Here is a 27,364-nt window from a genome sequence, read left to right on the forward strand (position 1 = left end):
TCTTTCCACGTGCTGGTATATTTTACTCTTTCATCTGGTCCTGTTCAGCTTCTTTGAGCTCGTTTACTTTATTCCAGCTTTCCTCAACCGTTCCCATCTCATCATACACCCCATACATACATGCATACATACCCCATACATCCGTCTCTCCCCTCCATCCTGGATCTTTCACCTCTTCCTCAATTCTAAAACGTTCTTCTTATAACACTCCTCCCTCATCAATCTTTCTTTTTTCACGCAATCCCTGTCCCGTCGTCCCTTCCCCTTCCCTTCATAGATCCCTGTACACTCCCTTTAGTGCCCCCTCTACACTCCCTTACTCCCTCTACACTTTGTCCGTCACCCCGTCTCCCCGAGGCTGCCTCAGCTCCACCCGCAGGTTGATTTGGCCCGAGGCGGGTGCGAGAGACGGCGGAACGATGGCTAGCTCCAGCGGCTCGCTGGTCGGCAGCAGCCGGTACCGACGCAGCGTGTGACACAGCGCCAGCTTGATCTCCATCATGGCGAACCGCATGCCGATGCAGTGGCGCGGCCCGGCGCCGAACGGCATGTGGCTGCAGGGCACGATGTGCGGCTTGTTTTCGGCGCTGAACCGCTCCGGGTCGAAGCGCTCCGGGTCGGGCCACAGGTCAGGGTCGTGATGCATGCAGATCGGTACCACGGCCACGAAGGCGCCGGGCGGCACGCGCATCCCCTGAACCTCCGTCGCGAAGCTAGCCTGTCGGCCGTACAGCGCTGGGATCGGCGGGTAGAGACGCAGTGATTCCTGAATCACCATCTCCAGGTACGGCAGGCCGAGCACGGTTTCGTAGTCGAGGTCACCGCTGGCCGGTACGCTAGCCACGATCTCGTCGTACAGGCGGCTCTGTACGGTCGGGTGGCGCGCCAGAAGGTATGACGTGAAAGCTAGCGCTGTACTTGTTGTCTCATAGCCGGCCCCGATGAACACGAACGCGTTGGAGAGTAACTCTTGGTCAGTGACGGCTTCGCTGCCACTGTCGGCGCGCTGCGCCTCCAGCAGCAGCTGCAGGGCGTCCGTGACCGTCGCACCACTCCGTTGGCGATGCTGGATGACTCCGCGAAGCCAGCGCTGCAGCTGCTGGTCCACTTGGTACGCGCGCGAGGCCGGCCCGAAGGCGCGCAGCAGGGGGCAGCACCAGACGCGTCAGCGGCTGCAGACCGCGCAGCACACCCATTAGCGGAGCGGACCCAAGCAGCGTCTTCATCATAACAAGGAGCGGGTCGCGCTGGTCCGTCTGGCAGTGCACCTCCATGGCCAGCGCGCACTTACCAATCACCTCCAGGGTGAGGCTGCGGAAGGCGGCGTATACGTTGGTCGGCTGGCCCTGGAGCCTGTTGCCCTCTAGCACGTCCAGGAACGTCTGAATGGACACGTTCATAGCCGGCGACATGCCCTTCAGCTTGTTGGTGGTGAAGGCCGGGTTCAGGACGCGGCGGACGTATTTCCAGCGCTTGCCCCTCAGCGTCAGCAGGTTATGGTCCGGAATGGTCAGCACAGGGCTCTTGTTGTCCTGCCGGTCAGGAAACGTGTCCACCCGCTGAACGAACACCTCGCGCACCAGGTCTGGGTCCGTGGTGCACAGCGTGGGTTTCGTGCCGACGTACAGCGCCACCGTCTTGCCTCGCGTTCCATGCTGGACCCCGTAAGCGTCGAACAGACGCTGGAACTCCGCCGGACCGGCGGTGCCCTTCAGCTTGCCGGCGTGCCCATAAAGCAAGCTGTATGGTGGTATATTGTATCCTAGTCTCTGCAGCGTCTGGAACTTGTAGAGCCGTCGTCTGCAAACCCGCAGAAGATATTTAGTACACGCAGAAGCGATACATAGCCAAAATGCATCTCATCGCTTGAAACAAACGACCGTGCGCGAGTCCATCAAGCGATCAACCGACGCTATTCCGTCAAATGTGAATATTCCAATTCCTTTTACTGCAATGTTAAAAAGCCAAACAGGTAACATGCGAATAGCGTAATGACATGTCTTTGATTGCTGGTTGTTGATGTTGATGTTGTTTTGTTGTTTTTTGTTTGTTGTTGTTGTTGATGTTGAAATGACACGACGGACAGATTGTTGAAAGGCAAGATAGCTTAAAAAAACAGGCATCCGAAATGTGTATTAGCCCAATATCAATAAACCAAAAAGGAATTGGGGTGAATGGCAATTAGATGATTGAAAACTCACGGAATGGTCCAGTCCCACAGTCTATTACGTGCAATGTGACTTGGGCATTGACAAGATCTGTATTGATGCCTTAGGAAGCCTCAGAACGCCGTCCATAAATTACGCTTGACATTGAAGAGGAGGCGAATGGAAGCGTAACGAATGTAATGAATATAAGAGCATCGAGTAACCATGACTATGCGTGTAAAAAAGATGGAAGAGGATGGGAGCTTGTAAATTACCAAATACTTTATTACCAAATACTTTAAATTACCAAATACTTTATTACCAAATACTTTAAATTACCAAATACTTTATTACCAAATACTTAAAATTACCAAATACTTTATTACCAAATACTTTAAATTACCAAATACTTTATTTGTGGATGTCCCCTGAGCGTTTCTACCAAATCCTAAACAGAAGAAAAGGGGAAAGCATTTTCTCGCTATCTGTCCCTCCAGGCAACGGCATGACACCAAAAGTAAATTGCTATCCTTAAACCTTAAACCTTAAACACAATATGAACCACATTCATTGCAGGAGGTTTAACAAAAACTTTGTGGGTTCGGTCTTCCATTCGTAGGTGTGTCAGGAAATAAAACGACAGTTTAGGTAAAATGTATCTCTTTACGGCCAAGTAAGCATAAAGACGTTCCTTTTTCATATCCATCGCCGGAAATTGGCATGTTAACATCTATAAGAACAAACAAAATTGTCACCCAAGGTCATACAAATTGTTTGACGTTGGAAAAGCCAATGACCTGTAAAAACTCAACGGAGTTTTTACCCTTGAGGTTTTCTTGTCTTGCTTGTCGTTTAAGTGTGTTGGGGCTTGTATTGTACCTGTCACAGATATCCGTTCGCCTTTAAAAGGAATGCTTCACATTATAAAATACTGAAGCAAGCATCCCATATCATGAATCAAGCTTACTAATGATTATTGTTATGCCTTTAAGCTGACGACATTGCTCTAGATATTACAATTACTCTATTACTAAATATGGTCCCCAATGCGTCACTGTTTGAGTGCGTCATGGAATGTCTGTGAGACGTCAGAGTTGCTGTCAAACTGACCATGCGAAATCGACACCCTGGTGTTCCCCTGAAGTTCTCCAATCTCCCAACAGGTGGCCGCAGCGGTGCCGGAGGTATTTGTTGAACCAAGTATCGTTAGATACTCGTGGTTTGGTTATTCTCGTCGTTTTCTTGCATATTTGTCGATAAGCTTAAGCTGCTTACTTGTGTCCAAATAACCGTTTATGGTGCTACTCTTAAGCTACTTGATTACAAGTCATATTCCTGTAACAACTAGTAAGGATGGCCAGCTTCTTGTATAATGTAACACAAAACGTGATGCGTGATTGGGACTTCCACAATTTGCACGATATTGGTTGGGAGCCAAGTGGCGTCCATCTTATCTGGAAATCCTGTCAACGAGCGTCAGATATAACTGACTAGTTATATAATTGACTTTCTTGTCCTAAAGGCTTTAGAGGCGGGTCTAGCCTGGAGTTGTTCTTTTTTGGGTGCGGGGCAACCGTTCGTCGCCAGCTGGCTGGTGTGGGATCCGAGGTCCAGTGCACTTATCAAACACGGTGTTTGCGCTGAGATGACTAAGCCACGTCAACATGCGTTTTGTTTTGATATTGAAATCGCTGCCAACTTTTCTTCACGAAGTTGCTTTTCCGACACGGAAAGAAACGTTTGATACCACACCATCAAAGTTACAACAGACGATAAGTAGACGAAGCTTTTGTAAAGTTCTGGGAAAGATTTTTTTGGGGGGCCATGGCCCCGTGCCCCCCCCCCCCCGCCCCCAAAGATCCACCTATGACAGGCCTCCGGAGGCTCTAAATATTACATGTCTGGAGGCATCTGGTAATTTCAGGATTCCAAACATGTAGTTGCCATGAAATATGCCTTGGTACACAGGCGGCGGCAAGGTCACCGGGTCATCACCGCCGGCCTTGAGACGACAACGCCGGTCCTGCTCGGCAGTGGCCGCCAGCGCCACACCTTCTGTACCTGGCCCATGGTTCGGGCCTGCCTTTGGCCGCGCCGGTCCATTGGGGCGGACGGTCGTCTCTGGTCGGCCCCCGCCGCCCCGGGTCACGTCAGCCGTATTCAAGTCTCAAGCACAATGCAGCCACGCTACATCCGCCACACGGTTATTGCGAGCAGCCCGGTTGACCATATATCACCTGCAAAGTTCATTTATAGATATAAGAGGCATACCATATATCTACGTTGCTCGCTACAGACTTAGCCTGACAGCGCTTCGCCCTCCTATATATTATATATATATATATATATATATATATATATATATATATATATATATATATATATATATATATGCATGCTTGTATAAATGCATAAATGTATACATGCATGCAAATAAAGGTTGCAATTTGTTTTGAGACCGTTCTAAATTAACTGATTTCCGGGATTTTGCCTTTATATGCTATGACGTTGTATATATATATATATATATATATATATATATATATATATATATATATATATGTACATATACACACACATATACATCAAATGGCAATGTTTAGTATTTTAATTTGCCAGTCAGTGACTATGCTTACTCTGTTTTTTTTATCTCGACCTAGTTGAAAAAAGTTGGCGGAGACGGGATTTTATCCGCACCTAGGCATCGCAGCGCGTGCATTTGTCTACGTTTTACCTAATATCTCGAAGAGGAGTGCTTTGACGCACACTTGGACCTGCAAATTGAAAGAAAAATGTTCGAGCTTCATTCACCTGTGCATTTTATGCATGCACAGGGTTAAGATTTAAGAAACCACGACCAGCAAAAATGAAACTCTAACACGGAACTCTGTGGCGTAGTCTTAAAATGTGCGCTGTTGCTCGCATATCGCTTCTGAGGTTGTGAACCCCCCGGGGATGGGGATGGTGGCATGCAATTTCCTGCACGATAGAACAGCTTTTCATTTCATTTATTTTGCTTTCTATGAAGGCTGACCCAGGGGTATTGCTTTCTACAATCGTTTGAATCGGTTGTTGGGCTGAGCAAATAAATTTGCCCCAACCTCGCCCCAAATCCTGATCATTCCCCGGATTTCAGCCACTTTGATTTGCGCTGCTGATGGCAAACTGAGACTTGGAACATATCTTTGGTCGTAATTAAAACATTTTTGAAGTTTAGGGTGATTTCCCATCAGCATCTGATGTGATATAGGGTGATGGCAATATTGATAGCGATGCGTTTAGGTATTTGATGAACATGCATTCTAGGCTGCATTTCGTCGGCTCAGCTATCCTGTTTTGCTGACATGTATTGGGGTGAGGGGCTCAGAGTAGTGTCAAGGGCTCAGAGGGGGGGGGGGGGGGGGGCTCAAGGTCCTGGTTGATCTGGCAGAGAAAAATGAATGCAACAATAGTTAGAAACTCGGTGAGGGAGACATTCAAATGAAGTTTGATGCAATCAAGGCCGCGCGTTGAATAGCAATACAGATGCGACATGGCAACGAGCAGCATACCGCAAGGCAGGTGGGCAAAAAGTCGCATGACAATATATCGTATGCAGGGGATTGTGCGTCAAAAGATCAAACAATATTGATACCACAATAGCGAAGGATTACTCAGAATAACAAAGACTGCATGACAAAATGCCGTGTGGAATATATGGGAAACCCCCGTGGAGTTAACATGACAATTGCGCTAGGAGCTCAATATGTTGTCATGGTCTGCCAACTCGGTTTCGGGCCATTCTGGGCTTCCGTATCGTTGAACAGCAGCACAATTCATCCAAATATATATGACGCTTCCTTTTCCAGAGAGTCAAAACGATCCATAAACCAACAGCTAAGTTAGTTACACGGTCCGAGAGATCGACATGTTATTTTGGTTATTTCAGACGGCGATCACGGTTGATTTCCCCTGCTCCACGTCCCCACTTATCATATGCTACGATAATGTGTTTGAAACATAACGGTGACACTTTCGGCGGACGTCATCACGTACGTTTTGTTGACGATTTGTTTTCAAAAGAATGTTCCGCATTTTGCGATGTTGAAGCAAACGTCTAATACGATAACATAAGGTCACATAGAACTATTGGTAAACTTGGCGGGAACGGCTGCTCTAGACACAATTTCTCTGTTTAGTGAATATGCTCCTTAATGCCTCATCGTTTCATTTCGTCATCAAACCTCGCACAACATTGATGGAGAGGCCATTACCACTACCAAGCCGTTATATCAGTAAATCGTGGTTACTACGCCAAATATGAACGACTCGGCAATATTTTCTTGGCATTGATCGCTGCATGGTCGATGAAAGGGCAGGATTTGAATGATGGTACTATGGTGTCATGGACGCACATGTGTAGCCTAGAAACTTAAATGGTTTAGCTTTACAGGAGGGCAGGGTTATGACCTGTACCGAATGATCTTCAAGATGGCAACTTCAGCTTAAAACCCCATACAAATGTAGAACAGCCCGTTTAAATTAAGCCCATTTCCAACGATCTTTATGTTCGCAAAATTTTGCCTAATAAAATCCGTTCTACATGGCCTATAAGTTAGCGTTCTTTGGGCCCATCGTCTCGTCGTAAAACCTTTGTTTTATGATCCACTGACGGCGACCCTTTCCAAACGATGTACTGTCGTGAGACGACACACACATATGACTTCTCACCGTGTAGTTCCACAATACCACCCCCTGGCTAATTGCACGCGCTTCCCCCGACGCGCGCAGCTATGTCCACTCACACGAACAGGACGATGATCACCACGGCAACGAGCGTCAAAACGCCGTGCCACGGCACGACGCCAAGGGGCGGGAGCGCCATCTGGTGGGCTCCCGACACGCCGGGGGTGGCGCTAGTGCCGCCGGTGGCACGTCGAGCCTGTCCGGCTCGCCCTCCGTACACGGACTGGCCGGCGGGCGTCCCGCGCCGCGGAGACTTTGTGACGATTACGTCGCGGAGTGTGAGATTGTGTTTGAAGGGCTGTGTGTGGGGGGGGGGGGAGGGGCATTTATCCGACGATGCCGAAAAGGACAGGCTTGTCCTATCGCATCTGCTCCATCCCGTGACCGTTCCCTAGGCTCAGAACCTTCGTCAGGGTATGTAAAAAACAGGAAATCACTTTTTGTTCAAATTGCTTCTTTACAGCGAAGAGCTTACAGCGACCGGGAAATGATAAATATGATCATACTGTAAGATTGTGACCTGATGCATTCGATAGAACTGGGATAGGGCTACTACGTGCGCGGGCAACGCACTTATCCGATTTCTGGTTTGGTCTTTTTCGGTTGATCCCGGACAGCGTATGGCGTTATGCTGGCGGGCTAGCTGCACAGGTGATATGAAGGGAAACGGCGTGCGATTTCAAGCGTTTGTATATATGAAGGCGCAGGCGCAGCAGGTGTCGACAGTGACGCATCGACTGGCAAAGGTTTTGTGCCGATCGGTGTCAAAGGCTCGGAAAATAGGGTTGTCAACCAAGTAATTTCGCGTGTTTCGGGCGTCTTTTGGTGACATTTGACCTGGGCCAAGATCATCGCGTTCTGAAGAGGATAGAGTATCAACCATGGCGCATCGATTGGTAAAGATTTTGTGCTGATCTGTCCCATAGCCTTGGAGCATGGTAAGCAAATTTCAGGTGGATCCAAATGTCTTTGGTGAATAAAATGGTGACTAAAATTGCAAAACATTGGGGGAGGAAGTCTTGGCTATGTAGTATCCCGGGTGTTTGACAGGAAACAAATAAAAGTGTTAAATGGTACACAATATCAGTGGTAGCTAGTAAATAGTGGGGTTCCACAGGGGTCAGTGGTGGCCCTTTGTTCTTGATTATTGTTGCGAATAATTTCGAGACTAGACCGGAAGGCAAAGTACTAAAATTTGTTGACAACACTAGCTTCGTAGGGGAGTCGAAAAACACAAACCAAGTGAACTAAATCAACCTGAATTACAGAAACCAAAACTTACCGAAAGCGCTTTAGGCGTTTTGGTAAGTTTCGAGCCCACCCAAGGTCACCTCATCCTGCCAACAAGATAATACTGACTATGGCACATCAATTCATGAAGCTTTTGTGTTGTTTGGTCCCATGAGCTCTGAGAATGGGGTTGTCGGCACCCAATGCTGATGTTTTTGTGTGTTTTGGGTGACATTTGACCTGACACAAGGTCACTATGCTATAGAAAGAGCAGGGAAAACGACTATGGAACATCGATTGGTGAAGATTTCATGCTGATAGGTGACTAGAGCTCAGTAATGTGGCCTCTTTGATTTGAATTTTTGCAATTTACAGGTAGTTACAATGGTTGTGGTTTTGGGAAAAAGGGACCTCCCAAACATTGCGGGGCAGAAATATAACCGACTGGGTTTCAACGCACGGGAGCGGGAGCAGTTGCCCTATCCGCTCCCGGCAGGCAGGTGACAAAAATATGCCTGGCCTGAATAACATATACCTGGTGACCTGGCCTGGCACCCTGGACCGGACAACTCGGTCTGGGAGTTACGGCTCGATTCCGCAGAGCGGTGCTCCACTCTGGGCCGAATCCTTGGGCTTTCTCCGTCAGATGGAGACGGAGGACCGGCTGGGGGGCGCTTTGAGCCAGCGTGCCCAATCCTAAGTGGTGGAGGGGAGGAGCCATGGATGGGGCCCTGTCAGACATCTGAGGACCAGCGGTGGTCTTCTGGGTCATAGAGCACCGCTGCGGAGGACGGACTCCTTGCCCACCCCAGACGTACGGTTCGCCGCCTTTGCCCGTTCTTGTTCAGCCAGGCGTGCCCGCTTGGCATCGCGGGCGCGCCTGTCCGCCTCGTGCCGTCCCAGCGTTCCTATCGCCAGCCCGCATGTGTTCGCTAATGGTGTCGGAGGTGACGAAGGCAGCGGAGCACACGAAGCGGAGGCGGACGAAAGTGGTGAAGAAACCGATGCGGAGGCCGGTGGAGCCCGCGGGCCACGGCCGCGCCGAGCCACCGTCCAGCCCTCCTCTCCGGCAGGAGACAGCGGCGCCGGGGGAGTCGACAACACGGAGGGTGCCGACCGGCCAGGCACCGGGGATTTACGACGCCTCTAGATGAGCTTTTTTGTGGTGTGTAGTGCTACTGTGAAAACCACGGTTTTGTTATGTTACCGGTTCTCATCACGAATACTATAAATTAACTCCTTTGCGTCTAATGCACGCTTAGCCTCTAGACCATTGGCGAACTCTGCCTCGATGTTGCCATCCGTCACATCTCGTGATGTCTCCAAACTTGTCACAGCCGTTGCGTCGTTGGAACGGTGGCAGGGTGGAGAGCTTTACATCTCCGCTGGAGAAGATCAGAATCCGAGGGCAAGGGGGACCGAATCCCCCAAGCACCCGGGCCCCAGCGCTGTCCGATCTCCTTTCGGGGGCCGGGTATTTGCTGAGTTTTGAGAACCATGCGATTTCTAGCAAGCATTCGGCACCGGGGCTCCCCACCCACCTCGGAGCCCAGCTGGGGGACGGCCCAACACTCCCTCGAGAGGTGGTCACCGCCAGGGCTACCCCGGTGCTATACGGGGCGGACGACGCCCCCCACACGGCCAAGTGCAACCGGTGAGACCCCTCGCCGTCCTGACTGTGGTTCAGCGCCGCCGCCCCTTGACCCCTTAAGTCGCTGCACACGGCCAGGCGCCCCAAGCAGAGACCCGGGCGGTTAACCGACCAGCACGGTGTCGTTGGTTTCCCTTTCTCCTTCCTAGCGGGGACACAGTCGATTGTGGATTCACGCAAACGGGGGCTTTCAGTTTTGACATCGCGCGCTCCTGTCTGCAGCAGCCTTCAGTTCCGCGCAGCAGTTAGCAGGATGTAGAGAGTCTCCACCAGAGCATCTTGTGCAGGTGTCGGGGCGGTCCCTCGAAGAGCTATCTACAGCCACCCGGAACAGCGTACATCCTGTGAAGACCACCGGCGATTGATATTCGTCAGCCAGCGAAGTAAAGCTGTATGCTCGTCACCCTTTGTACACTCGGGATTTAGGTAGCTGCTCAGTGCTCTTTTCGTCGCTCAGAACTCTCCTCTGCCGCTTGAAAACTTAGGCATAACGTTCAGCCTGTGTTGTGAAGCACATCGTTTTTCATTCTGCTCCCGCGAGCCAGGTCAAGTGTCCGGTTGTCAACCATGTACAGCAATCTAAAGCGTCATCATGACACCCTTGACGATTTCCTTGTACGCCAGGTTAAACCACTTTAATCTAGTGCAGCCATTGCACGTAATGTAAGAGTCGTCGTTAACCTATCAGACTCAGTCTTTGGTAGAAAGGTTCTTAATCATGTTATAGGCACGTTATTTTAGGTCTCGCCAAGCGCGTGCACTTAGTGTTTTCTCCCCTAACATGTTTACACAGTCGCTTATGTGTGGGCAGGTCAAATTTCGGATACACTCACACTTTTCTGTCGACATATTATTCTTGACTGTCCGGTCTTGTCTTGCGTGTCACCCCCCTTGATAATGTTTTCCCGCCGTCGACTTGTTCCGTTGTTTTGCCGCCTTCTTCGATGACGTTTCCTTTCCTGCCGATGGTTTCTGTTTTCCTTTCTGTCGTCGGCGATCTCCGACCCTGTAATCTCCCAGCGTGCCGTCGTGAACGGCGTCGTTGCTGACGTCAACTTCGCTGCTGGACAATCACTCACTGTTATGACGTCACAGTATTCATGCCCGATCCTGAAGCATGGTAGTGTTTAGGTCTTGCATAAGAACTCGAATGACAGCCGGAACGAACGATATGGAACATAAAAAGAACCATATCGCAAGCTATGAACTGGAAGCGGTAAAATGACCATTCGCTCGGGCACCGAACCATTTTCTGACGCACTTGAGCTTGTTGATCTGTTCGGTGGCGTGCGTTTGAAGTCGCACAGCGGCGCCGGCACACCCCGTAAGAGCAGCGCAGTACCGGCCATCTCCCGTATGTATGCATGTATGTTGTTTGCGTGTATGGATGTACGTAGGCAAGTGCATGGCAAATGTGCGTCCTTCGAGCATGAAGGGAAGAGATGATGAGATGAAGGGTCCAGTGTGACGTTTGAGTGTGAGAGTGTGGCGTGCGTTTGAAGTCGCACAGCGGCGCGGGCTCACCCCGTAAGAGCAGCGCAGTACTGACCGTCTCCCGTATGCATGTATGTATATTGTTTGCGTGTATGTATGTACGTAAATATTCATATGCATATATGTATGCAGTGTGTGCATGTACATGTGAGATTGTACGTATGTATGTAGTTTGTATATATGTACGTATGTATTTGTATACCTGCATGCAGTGTGTACATGTGTATGTGTGTATGTACACGCGCATGTATGTATTCATGTATGTGCATGCGTGTGTGTATGCGTGTAGGTATGTTTGTATGCATGTGTGCATGCATGAGCGTGACACATGTCATTACATCTGGAAGTCAGTCCTCTACTCCGCGCATGTACTGCCGACGCGGCCAGGGAATGGCGCGGGCCGCACCGTGACCTCACCACGACACCGCGCGGCAACGGCAAGGTCGACATGGCCACATCTGGCTGGTCAGCCTGCAGCGATGGCACAATGTCGTGCCTGACCACGTCCTCGCTCTCGTGGGCTGTTTCGGCGGCGGGGCGTCGGCGGCGTTGGCGGCTCGCTGCCGCTTGAGGGACAGCTGGAGCATGTGCTCGTGTGCTGATCCGCACTATGTGTCGATAGTCTGAGGTTCTTCGACTCGGCTGCGCCGTCTGCGACGCTCTCCGATCCCTGTGTGACAATTCACTATACATCGGACGTATCTTCAAATTTGTACGGCATGTTAAGCTCTGCGCTTTGTGTACACCTCCCTGGGGAGTTAACACCACGTGTAACAAGTTCGCAAGATTTTGAAAAGTTTTAATGAACATTTGTGTCGGGCGCGGTATGACCGCGCAATCGATGCGCCCGAAAGCTCTCATAACCAAATAACCAACAGGTCCATTATAACCAGATAACCAGCGACCCGCAACTCCGGCCGATCCACTGCGACATAGTACGTCACATATGATGCATACGTCACATAGATGCCGCCACATGGATGGTGTTCCGGATTTTAAATTGTGCACACGGGAGTTTTAGATTTGAAGTCTTAGCACGTGATCAGCCGCATGGGCAAGCCGGCTACGTCCGCAGCCTGTAAACAGTGTTTTCGTCAATCGGCAAATGCTCCACCAATGACGCTGGCTTACAGTGCCTACTCACAGTGGTACTCACGTGCGGTGATTCGACAGGTCGTCACTGACCCGGGCGCTGAAGGCATCACCGTCGGAGCCGTCCAGCACACGCCACCAGCATCCAGACAGCGGGATGTCGCACGTTCGGACAGCGACAACGTCTACAGAATGATTAACGTTTTGCTTAACCTTGTGCGTCCGCGATCATGAGCGCGGCACGGAAATGTCGGGTTTGCTCAACATAAAAAGTTTTTGCCCGATAGCGCTGTTTGACTAGCACCTCTTGACATTTCTAGGATCGGTTGTTTTCAACATAAGAAGTTCCACCTCGTGAACGCATTGAATTTCGTCATTTTCTTGCTTGCTTGGTATAATTATAGTGTATCCATCACTACCTGTTGTATGAAAGTACGGTTCCTCATAGTCAAACCTACTACACTAGTCGGTAGATTTGTTATCTGGTGTGAGGAGTTTCACAGTTTGCATACTTGGATGTTCTTATTTGCAGATGCGACCTTTTCATTCTCAAGAAGTTTACACGCACAGACCAAGGCGAAGTCCAAGAAGAAAGAAGGAAGTGCAGGAAGGAACAACACATAATATCTGTTAAGTTTCCAGGTTAAACCAGCAAATTCTTAAAAAGGTTGATATGTGAAACAGTGCACATTGCCCTAGTGTGCGATCTAACAAGTGACCACAGTGACCTCATTGAACGTGGTTCTGCAGTTGCCCCCCAGACTTGTAGTGAGATGTCCAGCTGCCACGCGCTGTGAGCTGGAGTTGTGTGCACAGAACATAGATGGCGCAGCGAACAGCAATCCGCACTTGGACTGATCAGCTGACCGGGGTGACCTTGGGCGCGCTGCGCGGTATGGTTCGTTGGCTACCGCCTGTCGAAAGTCTTCAAGATTAGGGGAACCCGCGAAGAGGACAGCACGATACTTAGAACGAACTTAGTCATCTATCTGGTACTTCCTCCTGGGTTGCATTAATTATAAAGGGCATCGTATTGAGTTTTTGCCCCAATACCCTAACACAACTCTTCTTTAGCCGCGAACGAGAAACTAATGCGTGTGGACGCACAGATGTGGGGGAAAAATTGCTCCTTTCGAACGATGCAAACATCTGCTGTCCCCCGCTCGTCCAGCTCAGAAGGATCGTTAGATATCCTCATGGCTGCTCCATCCCTGCCATCAACAATGCTAGGGACCTAACCCGAAACACCATCCTGTCTTCACCCGACACACCTGCGACCTCGGAGGACTGCGGTGATGGCTGGAGCCTCCCCGACGCCCGGCAGGTGTGGCCCGAAACGCCGCCAGCCGACAACGTCGGCACCGCGCGACAGTCTGAGAAGTCCTATTTCCGTGCGTAGTTGAAAGGTGTTGGTCCACAACTCCGTGGTGCAATTGTGGTGGCAGTGAATTAACACCGTCGCACGGTGTAGGACGTGACGTCATATGTTTTGCAGTTATCAGTTCTTCAAGTCCTGTCACCTCAATAGCACCCTAAAGTCGCCGTGCGAGTGAAATGTGAGGAGAGCGCAAAATGGCCTCAGTAGCTAACGCACTTTATAATACCAATCTTCATCATCATATCGTGATAGTCAGACTGATGCCCGCTTGGCGGTTACGTCTTGGGATAGCACATTTGTCCATTGTGTGTCATTGGTTAACTTCCTGCAAAAAACGTCTTCCGAATGAATTTGTCGTTGCGTCATTTGTCGTCGCGAACGAGACCGCGGTCTGAGCGGTTTCTATCATAACGTAAGACAATTCCTGCGCATAACTCCTCACATCTGTTTTTTTCAGCATCGGGTGTGGTGCGTCCTGCCCTAACGCCACTGGAGCGGTACATGGGCGCCCTGGAGAAGAGCTGCGAGGGTCAGCACAAGGCCCGGGAGGCGCAAAGAACTCGTGGTTGCCCTGCTGACCAGCATGCCGCACGGCGGAGGGATTCCGAGACATGAAGCGGAAGCTGCTCGACGAGGAACTTGCAGATCATCCTGTTCGTCTTTGCCTGAAAAAAATTAAAATGCCTACGCGAAAAAGCCTCACTCTGCTATGGCTTTAGTTCGGTCCATACGCGTCTTACTTCCGCAACTGGTGTCGTGAAAATCCCACACGATCCTGCAAGGTGTATTTGTGCAACTAAGTTGCTTCCGCTGGCAGCCGACACCCTTTATCCGTTATTAAACTGCATGTCAGTTAACGGATGCTTGATCAACAGCGTTGAACCAAGGCTTTTGCAAGCTGCCTATCGTAAATACACGTAAATGCCTGCTTACAGGTAGTGTTACTTGCACATCGATTACGAAACCCTCAAAACTCCATCCCCGGCCTGAATGAAGACGTTTCATGGCGCCAACATGGGCATTTAACTCTGTGACTAGCGTCGATGCCATCGCACCGGCCCGCTTGTCGCGCGGATATACGCATCCACCCATTGAGCGAAGCGATGTCACGACCAACATGCATGTATAACTCTGAGGGAATTTTCTGGAGGCAGGTCACCAGGCCCATGAAAACCAATTCCAGTGGCATCGGCGCGGACCATGGTCCCGAGCCCGCACATGACCGCGGAGCGGGCGAGTTTTGAGTGGCAAAAAACAGCAGCCACCGCCTGCAAAAATCTGCAGCTGTGCGGTCCAGAAGAAGCCACCAGAATCTGAGCCGCGCCACTTTTGCCAGCTGGGCGGCGTTTAAGCGCTCTCCCGCCCCGCACGCGCCCTGGCTTGTGCATGCCGGCGATGCACTGTAATGCCGTCTTATGGCGGTCTTAATAGTTTATATGGTCTAACCATGTAGCGGTGGTTTACCCAACTCCAACGTTTCATTGTCACGTTTCGGGCCTGAGCTGGCAGAAAAGCCACCCCGGTAGAGTCGCCTATCTGTTTTGTTATGTTTTTCTCTAATTGTCGCTTCTTCACCTACAAGTGGCATTTCGACCCCAAAGATTATCAAGTACCGCTAACCTAGCTTCATGTAAAGGTCAAACTGTCCGGTTTCAAGGTGACATACCTGTCTCGACGACGTTTACTTTTCTCTTTACCTGTTCTGCCTAGATCGGCAATCTCCAACTGATATCTCACATAAAGACCGAGGGCTGCAGCGTTGCAAAGATGACTGCACCGCTTTGGTCCGCCGTTCCCATGGCAACGATCGAATGACGCAACGTCTGTGTCGGTATGAATTGCTCGTCATACTGGCGAGGAAAGGTCAACCCGACCAGAGGAAGACTCAAACAGCGATGACTCGTCAAAAGAAACCGGTACTTTCTCTTAGCCATGAATTATGACGCATTGCATCAGCATCCTTCATGGCCTTAAGCCCAGAGGCATGAGCCAGCGGACGCGAGAGGGGCATATTCACTTCGGTAGATAACGAGTTAAAGCAAACGGCCAGAAAAAAGAGTGAACATGAATTTGGGAACCGGGTAGAAGTTAGGCACACAGAGACGTGGGTGATGCACCAAGAGCGTAATCTGCCGCTTGCTTCAGGTGCCATTAACCGGATGATCGGACCACCCGTCCGGCTCCCTCCATTGTGAAAACGACGGCTTACGAGTTGAGGCCTCCCGAATTCGACTTTTACTGCACTCAGTGCGCCCGCAACCCGCCACATGCATCCTCGGCACGAACCAACACGGCCACTTTTTCGTTCTTCGCAAGCGTTGGCACATGAGGCGGGAATGCGCCCACCCATGATGCTTTCCTCAATCTGCACGATTGGATGGTGTCGTTGAGCCCGACGTTTGCTATTGGCGTAAATGACTTCCGGCGCACGGAATGGTCTCACGTGAACTGGGGGGGGGGGGGGGGGGGCGAATGCCGATCTTCAGCAGCCACCTTCATCTAAACCAGTTCTTGCCGATTATTCAAGTCACGATCCAAACTTTTCGATGCTTGCCGCGTTGTATTTTAACATTCGGTTCCGGCTCCGGCAATACATGACGATAATTGGTGAAACACATTCCACAGTAGGCAGAACACACCAGGACCTTGGCAGGACAGCAATGGTCTTCAGCTTCGCCTTTTTCATCAACGCAGTTCTAGTTCTAAATACATCCGTTCAATTCACTCGCTCACATCTTTTCACATTATATTTAGCAAATGACAACCACACGGTAGCGACCATCAAGGGCGGATTTTATCGAGTGGTTCACGTATAAAATGGATGCCGGACCAAGCTAGGTACAGATTCGGGAAAGACGTGAGCATGGGGACGGGCTGGAGGCAAGGTTTTCACGAAATGTCGGATAGATGCATGCAGACATGCCTGTACAATCCAGACATACTACTTCCAGACGTACTTGGAGACACTTGCCGCTTATAGTTCTTTCAGTCACAATTAGTGTACACCGTTTTTGCTCCGTTCACACTACTTTTGTAATCCACAACGCAAAGGAGTAAGTAATGAGCTTCCATGAAACTCCTTGATAGTTCATGACTATTTCATAGACAAATACAAACGAATGGATAGCAGGTGCGCGCAGCTGATCGGGAACGGATAGGGGATGGATATGGATGGACACGGCTAGAGGACTAGCGGAAGCAATGGGTAAGGCACTCCCGAGTACAGCAACGTCCACTACACGAACCTCCCCGTGCACAACTCCTCAAGCAAGTACCAACAACAGCTACAGAACTAACGGAAGCAATGGGTAAAGGTACCCCTGAGAGCAGTGACGTCCGCTGCACGAATCTGCCCGGCACAACTCCCCAAGCAAGTACCAACAAAGCGTGCAGTAGCAAAACACCCCTGTGACAGCACACCACGACCAATAGCGATCACTAGCAGAGCTGAGCCTGAGCCGGACAGAGCCAGCCAGGGCTCGCCCCTTATAAGCCGTCGTCTGCGGCGCTGGTGGCGCCACCTGCAAACGGGCACCGCTCCCTCGGCGCTGGCAATGTACAGCTCGTTGTCTACCAGGTTCTCTGTGGACAGAAGCTCCTCCCAGAGCAAGGGCTGCTGTGGTGGTGACGGTGGTGGTGGGTGGGACCTCATCGGGAGCCCTTGTTGATACGGGACCCTCTGGGCGCGCCGTATCAGCTGGCGGAAGTTGGAAGAGATCCTCCTTAATCTCCTCGTACATCGCATCATCAAACTCTGAGTCACCGGCGCCACTTGCTTGCACGTTTTGGCCCGCCTATCCTGTCACTGTCTGCCCCATTCCGAGGTCCCCCTGCAGGTGAGACGCAGGACGCGGCCAGCACGAGGCGGCTCCTGCGACGTCGGACGATCAGCACGGCCGCCAGCGCCACGGCCAGCACCAGCAGGACCCCGAGCCCGCCGAAGAGCGCCAGCCGGTGCTGGCTGTCCAACTGTCCGGGTCCATGACCGGCGCTGGCGGCTCCGGGACAGCGAGGGTCGCCGCTGGCGGGAGACGTCGCGGCGTCGGCGTCGGCGAGACACCTGCTCTGGAGCTGCCAAAGCACCTGGCTGAGCGGCTCAGGATGTGCTCGCGGACACCAAGCGACGTGTCTGCTTCCTCGCCGGACACGCGGGGCGGAAAACGCACGTCGAGGCCGCTCAAGCAGACCAGCGTGCCCTCAGAGAACGTCAGTGACCCGCGGAAAGCGTTATGGAATCAGAAGGTCCCTTATGATTAGTGGCTGGTCAGCACCCACGGTGCTTTTGCTTACACGGAGACCAATCAGACCGCGGGCTTGAGGTGGTTGATAGTGTTATTCGCGAGCTCGATCGAACCGCTAGCGTTCACGCTCAGTCCGTTGGAAGAAAGCGTCCCAAAACGTGAGTTACTGATCTTCAGCCAAGTGACATTCACGTGAATAGCGTTTTCTGGCAGCTTTGTGAAGTTGGTGTCGCTGATGATCATTTCTGAATGTTACCAGAGAGGGCGAAAGGCGCAGTGTCAGAGAAGAGCACCGAAGGAATAGTCAGCTTTGCCCATCCATCCGAGCCATCCAAACATCCTTTATCGGCGGCATCTACTGTCATATTGGACAGTTCCAGATGGTGAATACTCCCAGCGAAGAGCTTTTCTTCGCAGCTTATTCTCCCGCCCGTCATGAGCAGATGACGGACTGCTGATGTGAACACTTGTGGTGCCGTCAAACAGCCGGACGCGAAATCAGGGCCATGTCGGGTCCCAAAGAGCTGGAAGTGTATGTGAAGGCGTTTGGCGAGGCAATGCACTTTTGAATGTCTTCAAAGGTAATTGTAGTGTTTTGTGACCAGAAGCCAGATAGACCTGAGCTTTCTATACGTAATTTTTTCACAAAGCGAATTCCCAAGGTGCGCATGCTGTTAGATTCTTGAAGCCTCATGCCTTCGTACCGTATGGTGACATTTTCTACTTCTGTAATCGTGACAGCCTTCAATGACGTCAACTGTTCCAAGGCGAGACTCTGGATTTTAACAGCTGACGAGTTTGAAATCTGGATGTTTTGAACAGTCGGTGGTATCTCGTTCTTGATTAGGGGGGATCTGAAACAAAATACGTTTCATGCAGCATTATCAAGTGTAGCACTATTGCGTCCAACCCACAGGCCCGGTCATCTGGCTGTAGTTTCTCACCCGATGACGAAGTTATGACACTTAGAACTGACACTATGACACTTAAGAAGCTATGACACTTAGGCTTTCGGCAGCCAGGGCAGCCAGCAGTATAAAAAGCGTCCGTTGTCTGGTCCGAGGTCTATTTCCAACTATCATTATTGGTTTGGTTTTGTTTAGCTTTCATTTTTAATTTGATGGTATCCTTCCTTTCTTTAGTGTTCAAAAGTCCTAGGCGCATTGCCCCGTTGTCTTGGAACCCATTTCGTGTAAATGTATAATGACCTGGCATGCTTTTCATGTCATTCCCTGGTGCGCTTTAGAGTCCATGAAAGCAGCTGGTTGAAAAGCAGGTGCACAACAGACGTTCTCAGCCGCTCATTGACTTTTTTGTTTCTTCTTCACACACCTTTTTTTCTCCACTTGTCGCGTTCAGTTTCAACAGGCGGTGCAAATGTGGGAGAGCCTTGGAATTATTGCAATCAGTTGTTGCCTAATATCATATATACAGCTACACAAAAATATCCCACCTACGCCTGTCGCCCACAGGTGTGTAAGAAATGAATTATTATTAAAAACAAATGGTGACAATGAATTAATATTAAATAAATGATTAAATGAGTTATTATTGAAATAGATTATTAAAATGAATTATTATTTAAATACATGATAAAATACTGACCGCTTTTTGGCATCAAACGTTAGTAGCCACACTTCCGTGTCCAGTTGGCCGCTGACCAATAGCTGCACATAACCAACCCGTTAGCCGGGTGTCGTCACGCTTGGGGCGGGCAGCGCGCGTTGTGTCAGCCTGGCCGGGCGGGTCATACGCAGCTGTTAGCATCCACCCCGTTCGAGCTCAGGTGCTTGGAAAGAGCACGTCATTCAAACCATGCGTGGTCTCTGGTCCACCAGAAGCTGAAACAATGTATGTCCTCATGGCTTCACCAGTAATGTACCAACAGTAAATGTGACTTGAAACTCCCTTCAAAAGTTGCTGTCGTCGCCTAACGAATCAACCGCTGCATCAGCTAGTCCTGGGGATCGCGAGGCTATTCCACTCTCTGTGATTGGCTTAGCCCACCAGTCCCCGGTCATCGTACGATATCGTATACGTTTCTCATTGGTTGATAATGGCGCAATGTCCACACTGTTTCTGTACCACGTGTTCATGACCGTTTACGTCTGAAAGCAGTATATAAGGCGAGCGGCCTGTTACCGTGCATATTCATTAGATGTAGGAATACGCTGAAGCACAAGGCTGCTGTTGGCGGTACGTGTCGACTCGTTGGTGTTGAATGGGTGTTAGTGAATGGTGTTGAATGGGTGTTGAATAGGTGTTAGTGATGGTAAGATACTGCTCAGTAGAAGCCTTGGACTTAAGGATTGTCTTTGCCCGACTTGCAAGAAGGACTTGCACGACCCAAGTCATCACCAACATAATTATCAGACAAACATTTAACAATTTTCTACATGCATATCTTGGCTGTAGCGAAAAAGCATGCGCCAGAAGACAAGCTTTTCATGCAAGGTCAAGTGAAATTCGTTCTCCCCAAATGCTATGCATCAAGGTGAACATCAAATGCCAGTGAACTATGCCTATGAACCTCAAAATTTGATACAAGTGATATGCATGCACACCAGCCCGCCTCATGAATTTGATGCATCTAGCTCTCTTAGTTTTTGAGGTCTCAGAATGGTCAAATTCATCCCCACCCGAGGGAAAGGCATAGTGTAAGGGCACTGAGCCTGGATCGCTATGATTTAGCTCAAATCCACCAGTAATTGTCAACATGGTAATTACCACGGTGCACCTCGTTTCCCGACACATTCACAACTATAACGCCAAGATCTGCGAAGTTCAAGGTCGTTACACCCTAACCTCCACGATGTTTCTCAAACTCATGTCAGTGGTGGTGTTAAACATTATTATAATGCTGCACATCGTTTTCCGCCACACTAAAAATATGATCAATAAATGCATTCAAAGTGAAAAGTCACTCAACCAGGACCCTTACGATTCATCTAAAGCTGGTGCCATTGGTTAAGTTTGATATGCTGAATACGACGGCGCAATTTGGTTGGAGTCGAGTTAAAAAGTATGGCTTCAACAGGTCCTCAAGAGTCGATATCATTGAACTCGCGCTCTTCATAATCTTGTCCCATCTCTCATCATAATCAGTTCTCAGCATGTAAGCATAGTGGTAGCATGTCCAACACTACTAGTGGCATTCATATGAGCCAAATCACATAAATCCGGTTTCATTTATATAAAATCTCAATGAGATCTCTGGATCACAGCTTAAGACATAACAGTTAACGACATGCACCATTATAGTCGCTATGACCTTGAATTTTGGACATCTGTTGAGGTCATAGCTTTGAATGAGGTGGTACATGAAGTGAGCCATCATCGCCAGCATGTCGAACGCTACTAGAGTTATCAAATGGAGCAGTACCACATAGGCGCGTCTTCGCTGATCTTGAACTTCGATGACTTTTAGAGGTCATAGTTTTTAATATGGCTGTTCACGACATGCACCAGCGTGATTAGCACGTGTATCATAGTGGTATGCGTTTAAAGGGAGTGCTTCACATTAGATTGATTTGAAATAGCTGTTTTGAAGACCTTTCGGTGCTGTTCACAATTCTGTCCTAAAGACCTAAGCCCTCCAAGTTTCTGAGCTATATGCCCGCGAAAATCGGGGAGAGTATTTCAAAGTCACCTTGTCATTCATGGGGTTATAATACTGCCATTTAAATCCTGCCATTTCATAAGCTATGCGGTGATCGAAGCCAAGAAGTATACCATTTTCAAGGCGTTGATATGCAGCGCTCGTGAGTGCGATTTCCAAATAAAACGGCCGCCAACTGGCTGTCAGTTAATGTTGTGCAAGATAGGATGAACTTATGAAATAATGACGCATTGAGGAGCGTTTTCGCTAACAGAGAATTGTACCGGCTGAAGCAGATTTTTCCACTCAAAAATTATACCGATAGTTAGAACTCAACTTGTTTCGTGATATCTGGTGCTTACTTCAATATCTTCAAATGTGAAACATGTCTTTTAAGTAAAAATATCTGGGTCAGTTTCGAAGGTAACTTGAGTGTGGTTGCGGGCATTGCGCTGTCGTGACAGATATTTGTGCAATTTACGCATTTTGACATGCCATTAAACAACACAACCTATTGCTATGTGGATTTTAAGGACTGCTGAACAGAACGCTTGCATAAAAAGGCTCCTTGCCTGGAAGCAATCGCTGTCATGGCTTAGAGAGCCACCAGCTTTTAATTTGACGGGAGGGGAAATGCGCAGTTATTTTCCCATGTAGGTTGCTGGTGATGCGATATCAAGAAAATTATTTTAGCCCAAACCACAAAGACGTCTCTGCATAAACGGGGGCGGGGCGCTGAGCCTCACCCCGTGCTGACTTCAGTATTCCATCACCCCCCCCCCTCCACCTTTTCTATGGCTTCTCTGAGCTAGGTGTTACACCCTAAAGTTTGTTAATCATTGGTACGCTGGGTAGCTGTACAAGCCACCGGCAGCCTCATGTTCGTTTTGTATCAGATAGCTTCCTACAGGCTGTAGGTACCTAATGCTTTTGTTCTTCATATGTTACGGAAGTGTGCGTTTGAGAAGTTTTTAAGATGATCCACCTGGATTGGGATAACAAACAATTTACTTCATTATGCAGCAGCTTCAAAAAGCGGGGTGAGCCTGATAAATGGTTTATACATGTTTCCCCAACATTGGCAAGTGTACTGGCGCACAGTTGTGGCTGTGGCGGTATCTGAATACAATTTGAATGGTAATGCACAGTCAATAGCAGCGGTAGCCATCAGCAATACCTCAGCAAGATTTACTGAGATGTCTCGCAGTAAATTACACCCCATTCCAAGCTGTCACAAACAGTATATAGTTGTCATGTCTATAGTTGGCCTTACCTGCTTTAAGGAGGGACACTGGCAGCTGACAGAGGTGGCTCCATTGCAAGCGGGGGTGAATTTGCAGCATGGAATTTCGCACATAGCGAATGGTTTGCCGCACCGAACGCCGGTGAGCAGCACCGACAGGTGAACCAATGCCGGCAGAAGCACCCCGCTGCCTGCAACCAACATGACCGCAACAGCTGTGGTATCCGGGACGCTAGAGCTGTCCACCGACTGGTGAGTGCCCCTTTCCTGATGTCGACCGACTGGTGATGCCGGCTGTCAGCGCCCGCTGACTGGTGATGCTGACTATTGGAGTCCGCCGACTGGTGATGCTAGCTATTGGCGTCCGCCGACTGGTGATGCTGGCTATTGGCGTCCGCCGACTGGTGATGCTGGCTATCGGTGCCCGCCAGCTGGTAATGCTCACTACTAGCTTCCGCCGACTGGTGACGATGAGTCCTGGCGTGCACCGTCTGGCGCCTCTCCGAATGCCTGGTGACTGCTGACCAGAGCTCTCTTGACGTCCGCTGATGGATGACCTGGACCCCCAGCTCTCCACCAGCTGTTACCAACCCTGCCGTGCACCGTCCGGTGGGGTGGCGGCCGTCTGGCCGGTCCGGCACCGAGACTGTACCTCACTGCCGACTCTCAGCCGGGTGGGGCGGACGCCAGACCACAGGACGTGCGATAGGTGGTCAGACGCCATCCGGGACGAAACCACGGCACTGGGCAGAAGGGGAAGGGGAGGGGGAGGAGATGCGTCCTCCCGTGGGGTCCGGACTAATGCAGAGGCGGGCGGGTGGGGGGTAAAGAACAAGAGCAGGGCGCAGGATGTGGCGGCCGGAGAAGTAAAAGGGTGCCAAGAGGCGAATCTGAGTTAGAGAGAATGGTGAGATAGCCAAGAAGAGCTATACCGAGGCATGCCTCAGGATACATGAGCTCTGGCTCCTCGGGTAATGCCTCTGGCTCATCGAGTAATGCCTCTGGCCGCTCGGGTGATGTTTCTGAGCTGCGATGGAACATCTCACGGATCAGAAAATCAGTTGCGTGACGCGGTTTGAGATTTGAGGTTTGAGCTGCTGAGCCGCCACCATACCGAGCCGCTCCAGGCCCGCTCGGTGGCCGTGTCGCCACGCCTGATATCCGCCAGCATCGTCGCTGCTCCAGCTCCGTTCGGCAGCCGGCTGCGCGGACACCCTATCGGTCACTTCCGCCGTCGTCTGACGTGGCGGCGCCGGAGACCAAGCTTTGCCGAGACCTCGCTGGGGTTAGACCTCCACTGGCTCACGAACGGGTCCAGTGGAGCGTCACAGGGTGTCACAGGGTGTCGACTCGGCGGTGCTGCGGCGCCAGACACCAAGCTTAGCTGAGACCTCGCTGGGGTTAGACCTCCACTGGCTCACGAACGGGTCCAGTGGAGCGTCACAGGGTGTCACAGGGTGTCGACTCGGCGGTGCTGCGGCGCCAGACACCAAGCTTAGCTGAGACCTCGCTGGGGTTAGACCTCCACTGGCTCACGAACGGGTCCAGTGGAGCGTCACAGGGTGTCACAGGGTGTCGACTCGGCGGTGCTGCGGCGCCAGACACCAAGCTTAGCTGAGACCTCGCTGGGGTTAGACCTCCACTGGCTCACGAACGGGTCCAGTGGAGCGTCACAGGGTGTCACAGGGTGTCGACTCGGCGACGCGGCAGCGCCAGTGAACGCTGTTTTAAATCTCTGAACGTATTAAGATGTGCTCCGCGCACATCGTATGGCGGGGATCGGAGCACGCTTTTGCTGCTGTATCGGGCAGTCATACGCTCGAAGCTGGACTATGCATTATGCATTGCATTTATTTATGACATGCATTTGCATTTGCATTGCATTTATATATGCATTTATTTATGACAGCGCGCGTGAATCCACGAAACGCATCATTAACACCATCCACCACACCGCTTTACGTGCCACCACAGAGGCGTTCCGTACATCTCCTACCCCAAGCCTCCTGGTAGAATCTCACGAGCCGCCGCCGTCAGCGAGGAGGAAAATGCTCGGCATGCGTTATGCACTTAAGCTGCGACAGTTCCCGTGACATCCCGCATATCACGCAGTTTTTCCGCGGCCTGCTGCGGCTTTTGTTCGTCATGCACCTTGGGCGCATGCTGTGACCTTTGGCTCCCGGATACAAGCCTTGCTGCAGGAAAACGAAATTCCCATTTGAAGGGTGAAGCGATCAGGTCATCTGGGCACTCCTCCTTGGCATTTGATCTCACCCTTCACAGACACATCTCTGACTAAAATAAAATAAATGTATCACTGCCAGATATAATGAGATCCAGAGCGCTTGAGCGTATAGCGTTATATGAGGGCCACACAGATACTTACACGGACGGCTCTAAAACTTCTGATGGTGTAGGCTGCGCGTTTGTGAGCGGTGGCGTCATCCGGTCGTTTTCACTGCCCCCAAACGCTTCGGTGTTCACATCGGAACTCATAGCAATCACTAAGGCACTATGTTTCATTGAAGCAGGTGACGAACCTTTACATCTCATTTTGACGGACTCTGATCAGCGTTTTGAGTATAAAGTATTTTTATCCATCACGTCACCTTATACAGAACACTACGCAGCCAGGCATGCACTGGTATTGGAGATCAGCGACATGCTATGTTTTTTTACGCGAAGAAACCCGCGACACCCCCTCTTGACAGGTATATCTTAATTTTTTTGCAAAATATTGTTACGTGGAAGCTGGCACCATTGTACGACAATATTTGACGATGCGAAGGAAGAGCAAGCAGAGTCAAAAGTCGCCATATTTTGTGCCATTCTTTGATGGACTTGCGAGGCGGCGTTGAAAATGCAATGGTCGCTTTCTTCAGATCGACAAGCTGGAAAGCTGTTTTGATGGTCCCAATGCATTGGTCAAGTAAGCGCACGCCCACACTTTTCATCTTGACATGTCAGCTAGGCATACATCACTACGCATTGAACTCGAGCGCAGATATATCCGCTTTTCTCATCCTCGCAGCATGTGCTACCAGATACACATCATGATGTGGCAACCACGTCAGCAGAAGATACCTCTACTACTACCGCGCCAATTGCCTGCCAATGTCGTCGTCATAGGAGTGTTCTAAAATCTCTACTCAGGAGTGTTCTAAAATCGGCTGGAGGGGCTTAGCTGACAGGGTTGACAAAATTTACCAACAAAACCCGATTTCTCCTCGGGTTTCAGCCGCTGTAAGTTGTGCCCCGGCGTTTTTGTGAAATGTCCTTTATCTTTTATTGAACCAAAAACTATATTGCCAGGGAGAAATCAACGTACTGCACTTTGCAATTTCACTTGCCCATCGCATTGTTCTGCACTTTGCAATCGCACTTGCCCATCGCATTGTACTGCGCTTTGCAATTGTACTTGTCCATCGCATTGTACTGCGCTTGCAATTGTACTTGTCCATCGCATTGTACTGCGCTTTGCAATCGTACTTGTCCATCACATGGTACTGCGCTTTGAAATTGCACTTGTCCATCGCATTGTACTGCGCTTTGCAGTTGCACTTGTCCATCGCATTGTACTGCGCTTTGCAGTTGCACTTGTCCATCGCATTGTACTGCGCTTTGCAATCGTACTTGTCCATCGCATTGTACTGCGCTTGCAATTGTACTTGTCCATCGCATTGTACTGCGCTTGCAATTGTACTTGTCCATCGCATTGTACTGCGCTTGCAATTGTGCTTGTCCATCACATTGTACTGCGCTTGCAATTGTACTTGTCCATCGCATTGTACTGCGCTTGCAATTGTACTTGTCCATCGCATTGTACTGCGCTTTGCAATCGTACTTGTCCATCACATGGTACTGCGCTTTGAAATTGCACTTGTCCATCGCATTGTACTGCGCTTTGCAATCGTACTTGTCCATCGCATTGTACTGCGCTTGCAATTGTACTTGTCCATCGCATTGTACTGCGCTTTGCAGTTGCACTTGTCCATCGCATTGTACTGCGCTTGCAATTGTACTTGTCCATCACATTGTACTGCGCTTGCAATTGTACTTGTCCATCGCATTGTACTGCGCTTTGCAATCGTACTTGTCCATCACATGGTACTGCGCTTTGCAGTTGCACTTGTCCATCGCATTGTACTGCGCTTTGCAGTTGCACTTGTCCATCGCATTGTACTGCGCTTGCAATTGTACTTGTCCATCGCATTGTACTGCGCTTTGCAATCGTACTTGTCCATCACATGGTACTGCGCTTTGAAATTGCACTTGTCCATCGCATTGTACTGCGCTTTGCAATCGTACTTGTCCATCGCATTGTACTGCGCTTGCAATTGTACTTGTCCATCGCATTGTACTGCGCTTTGCAGTTGCACTTGTCCATCGCATTGTACTGCGCTTGCAATTGTACTTGTCCATCACATTGTACTGCGCTTGCAATTGTACTTGTCCATCGCATTGTACTGCGCTTTGCAATCGTACTTGTCCATCACATGGTACTGCGCTTTGCAGTTGCACTTGTCCATCGCATTGTACTGCGCTTTGCAGTTGCACTTGTCCAT

The 27,364-nt window shown here is 50.1% G+C and overlaps 1 protein-coding gene across 1 annotated transcript; it reads right to left on the reverse strand.

The window, feature by feature from the left end:
- LOC119113468 (cytochrome P450 3A9-like) lies at window positions 1–27,364 on the reverse strand. The gene is made up of 5 exons (XM_037237778.1): window positions 27,285–27,364; window positions 17,603–17,738; window positions 6,932–7,095; window positions 1,158–1,800; window positions 1–1,099 (listed from the first exon to the last, which is right to left on the reverse strand). Exons 1-5 carry the CDS (start codon window positions 27,362–27,364, stop codon window positions 326–328), a joined length of 1,797 nt encoding a protein of 598 aa, XP_037093673.1. The 3' UTR covers window positions 1–325.

Source organism: Pollicipes pollicipes, unplaced genomic scaffold (assembly GCF_011947565.3).
Source record: "Pollicipes pollicipes isolate AB1234 unplaced genomic scaffold, Ppol_2.1 Scaffold_7262;HRSCAF=8765_pilon_pilon_pilon, whole genome shotgun sequence".
NCBI classification, from domain to species: Eukaryota; Metazoa; Arthropoda; class Thecostraca; order Pollicipedomorpha; family Pollicipedidae; genus Pollicipes; species Pollicipes pollicipes.

Coding starts and splice junctions, on each gene's coding strand:
- LOC119113468 (XM_037237778.1), bottom strand. CDS start 27,364: ATGGACAAGTGCAACTGCAAAGCGCAGTACAATGCGATGGACAAGTGC. Junction 17,739..27,284: donor CAGTACCATGTGATGGACAA/GTACGATTGCAA, acceptor GTCTCCCGCCAG/CGGCGACCCTCGCTGTCCCG. Junction 1,801..6,931: donor GTGATCATCGTCCTGTTCGT/GTGAGTGGACAT, acceptor GCGGGTTTGCAG/ACGACGGCTCTACAAGTTCC.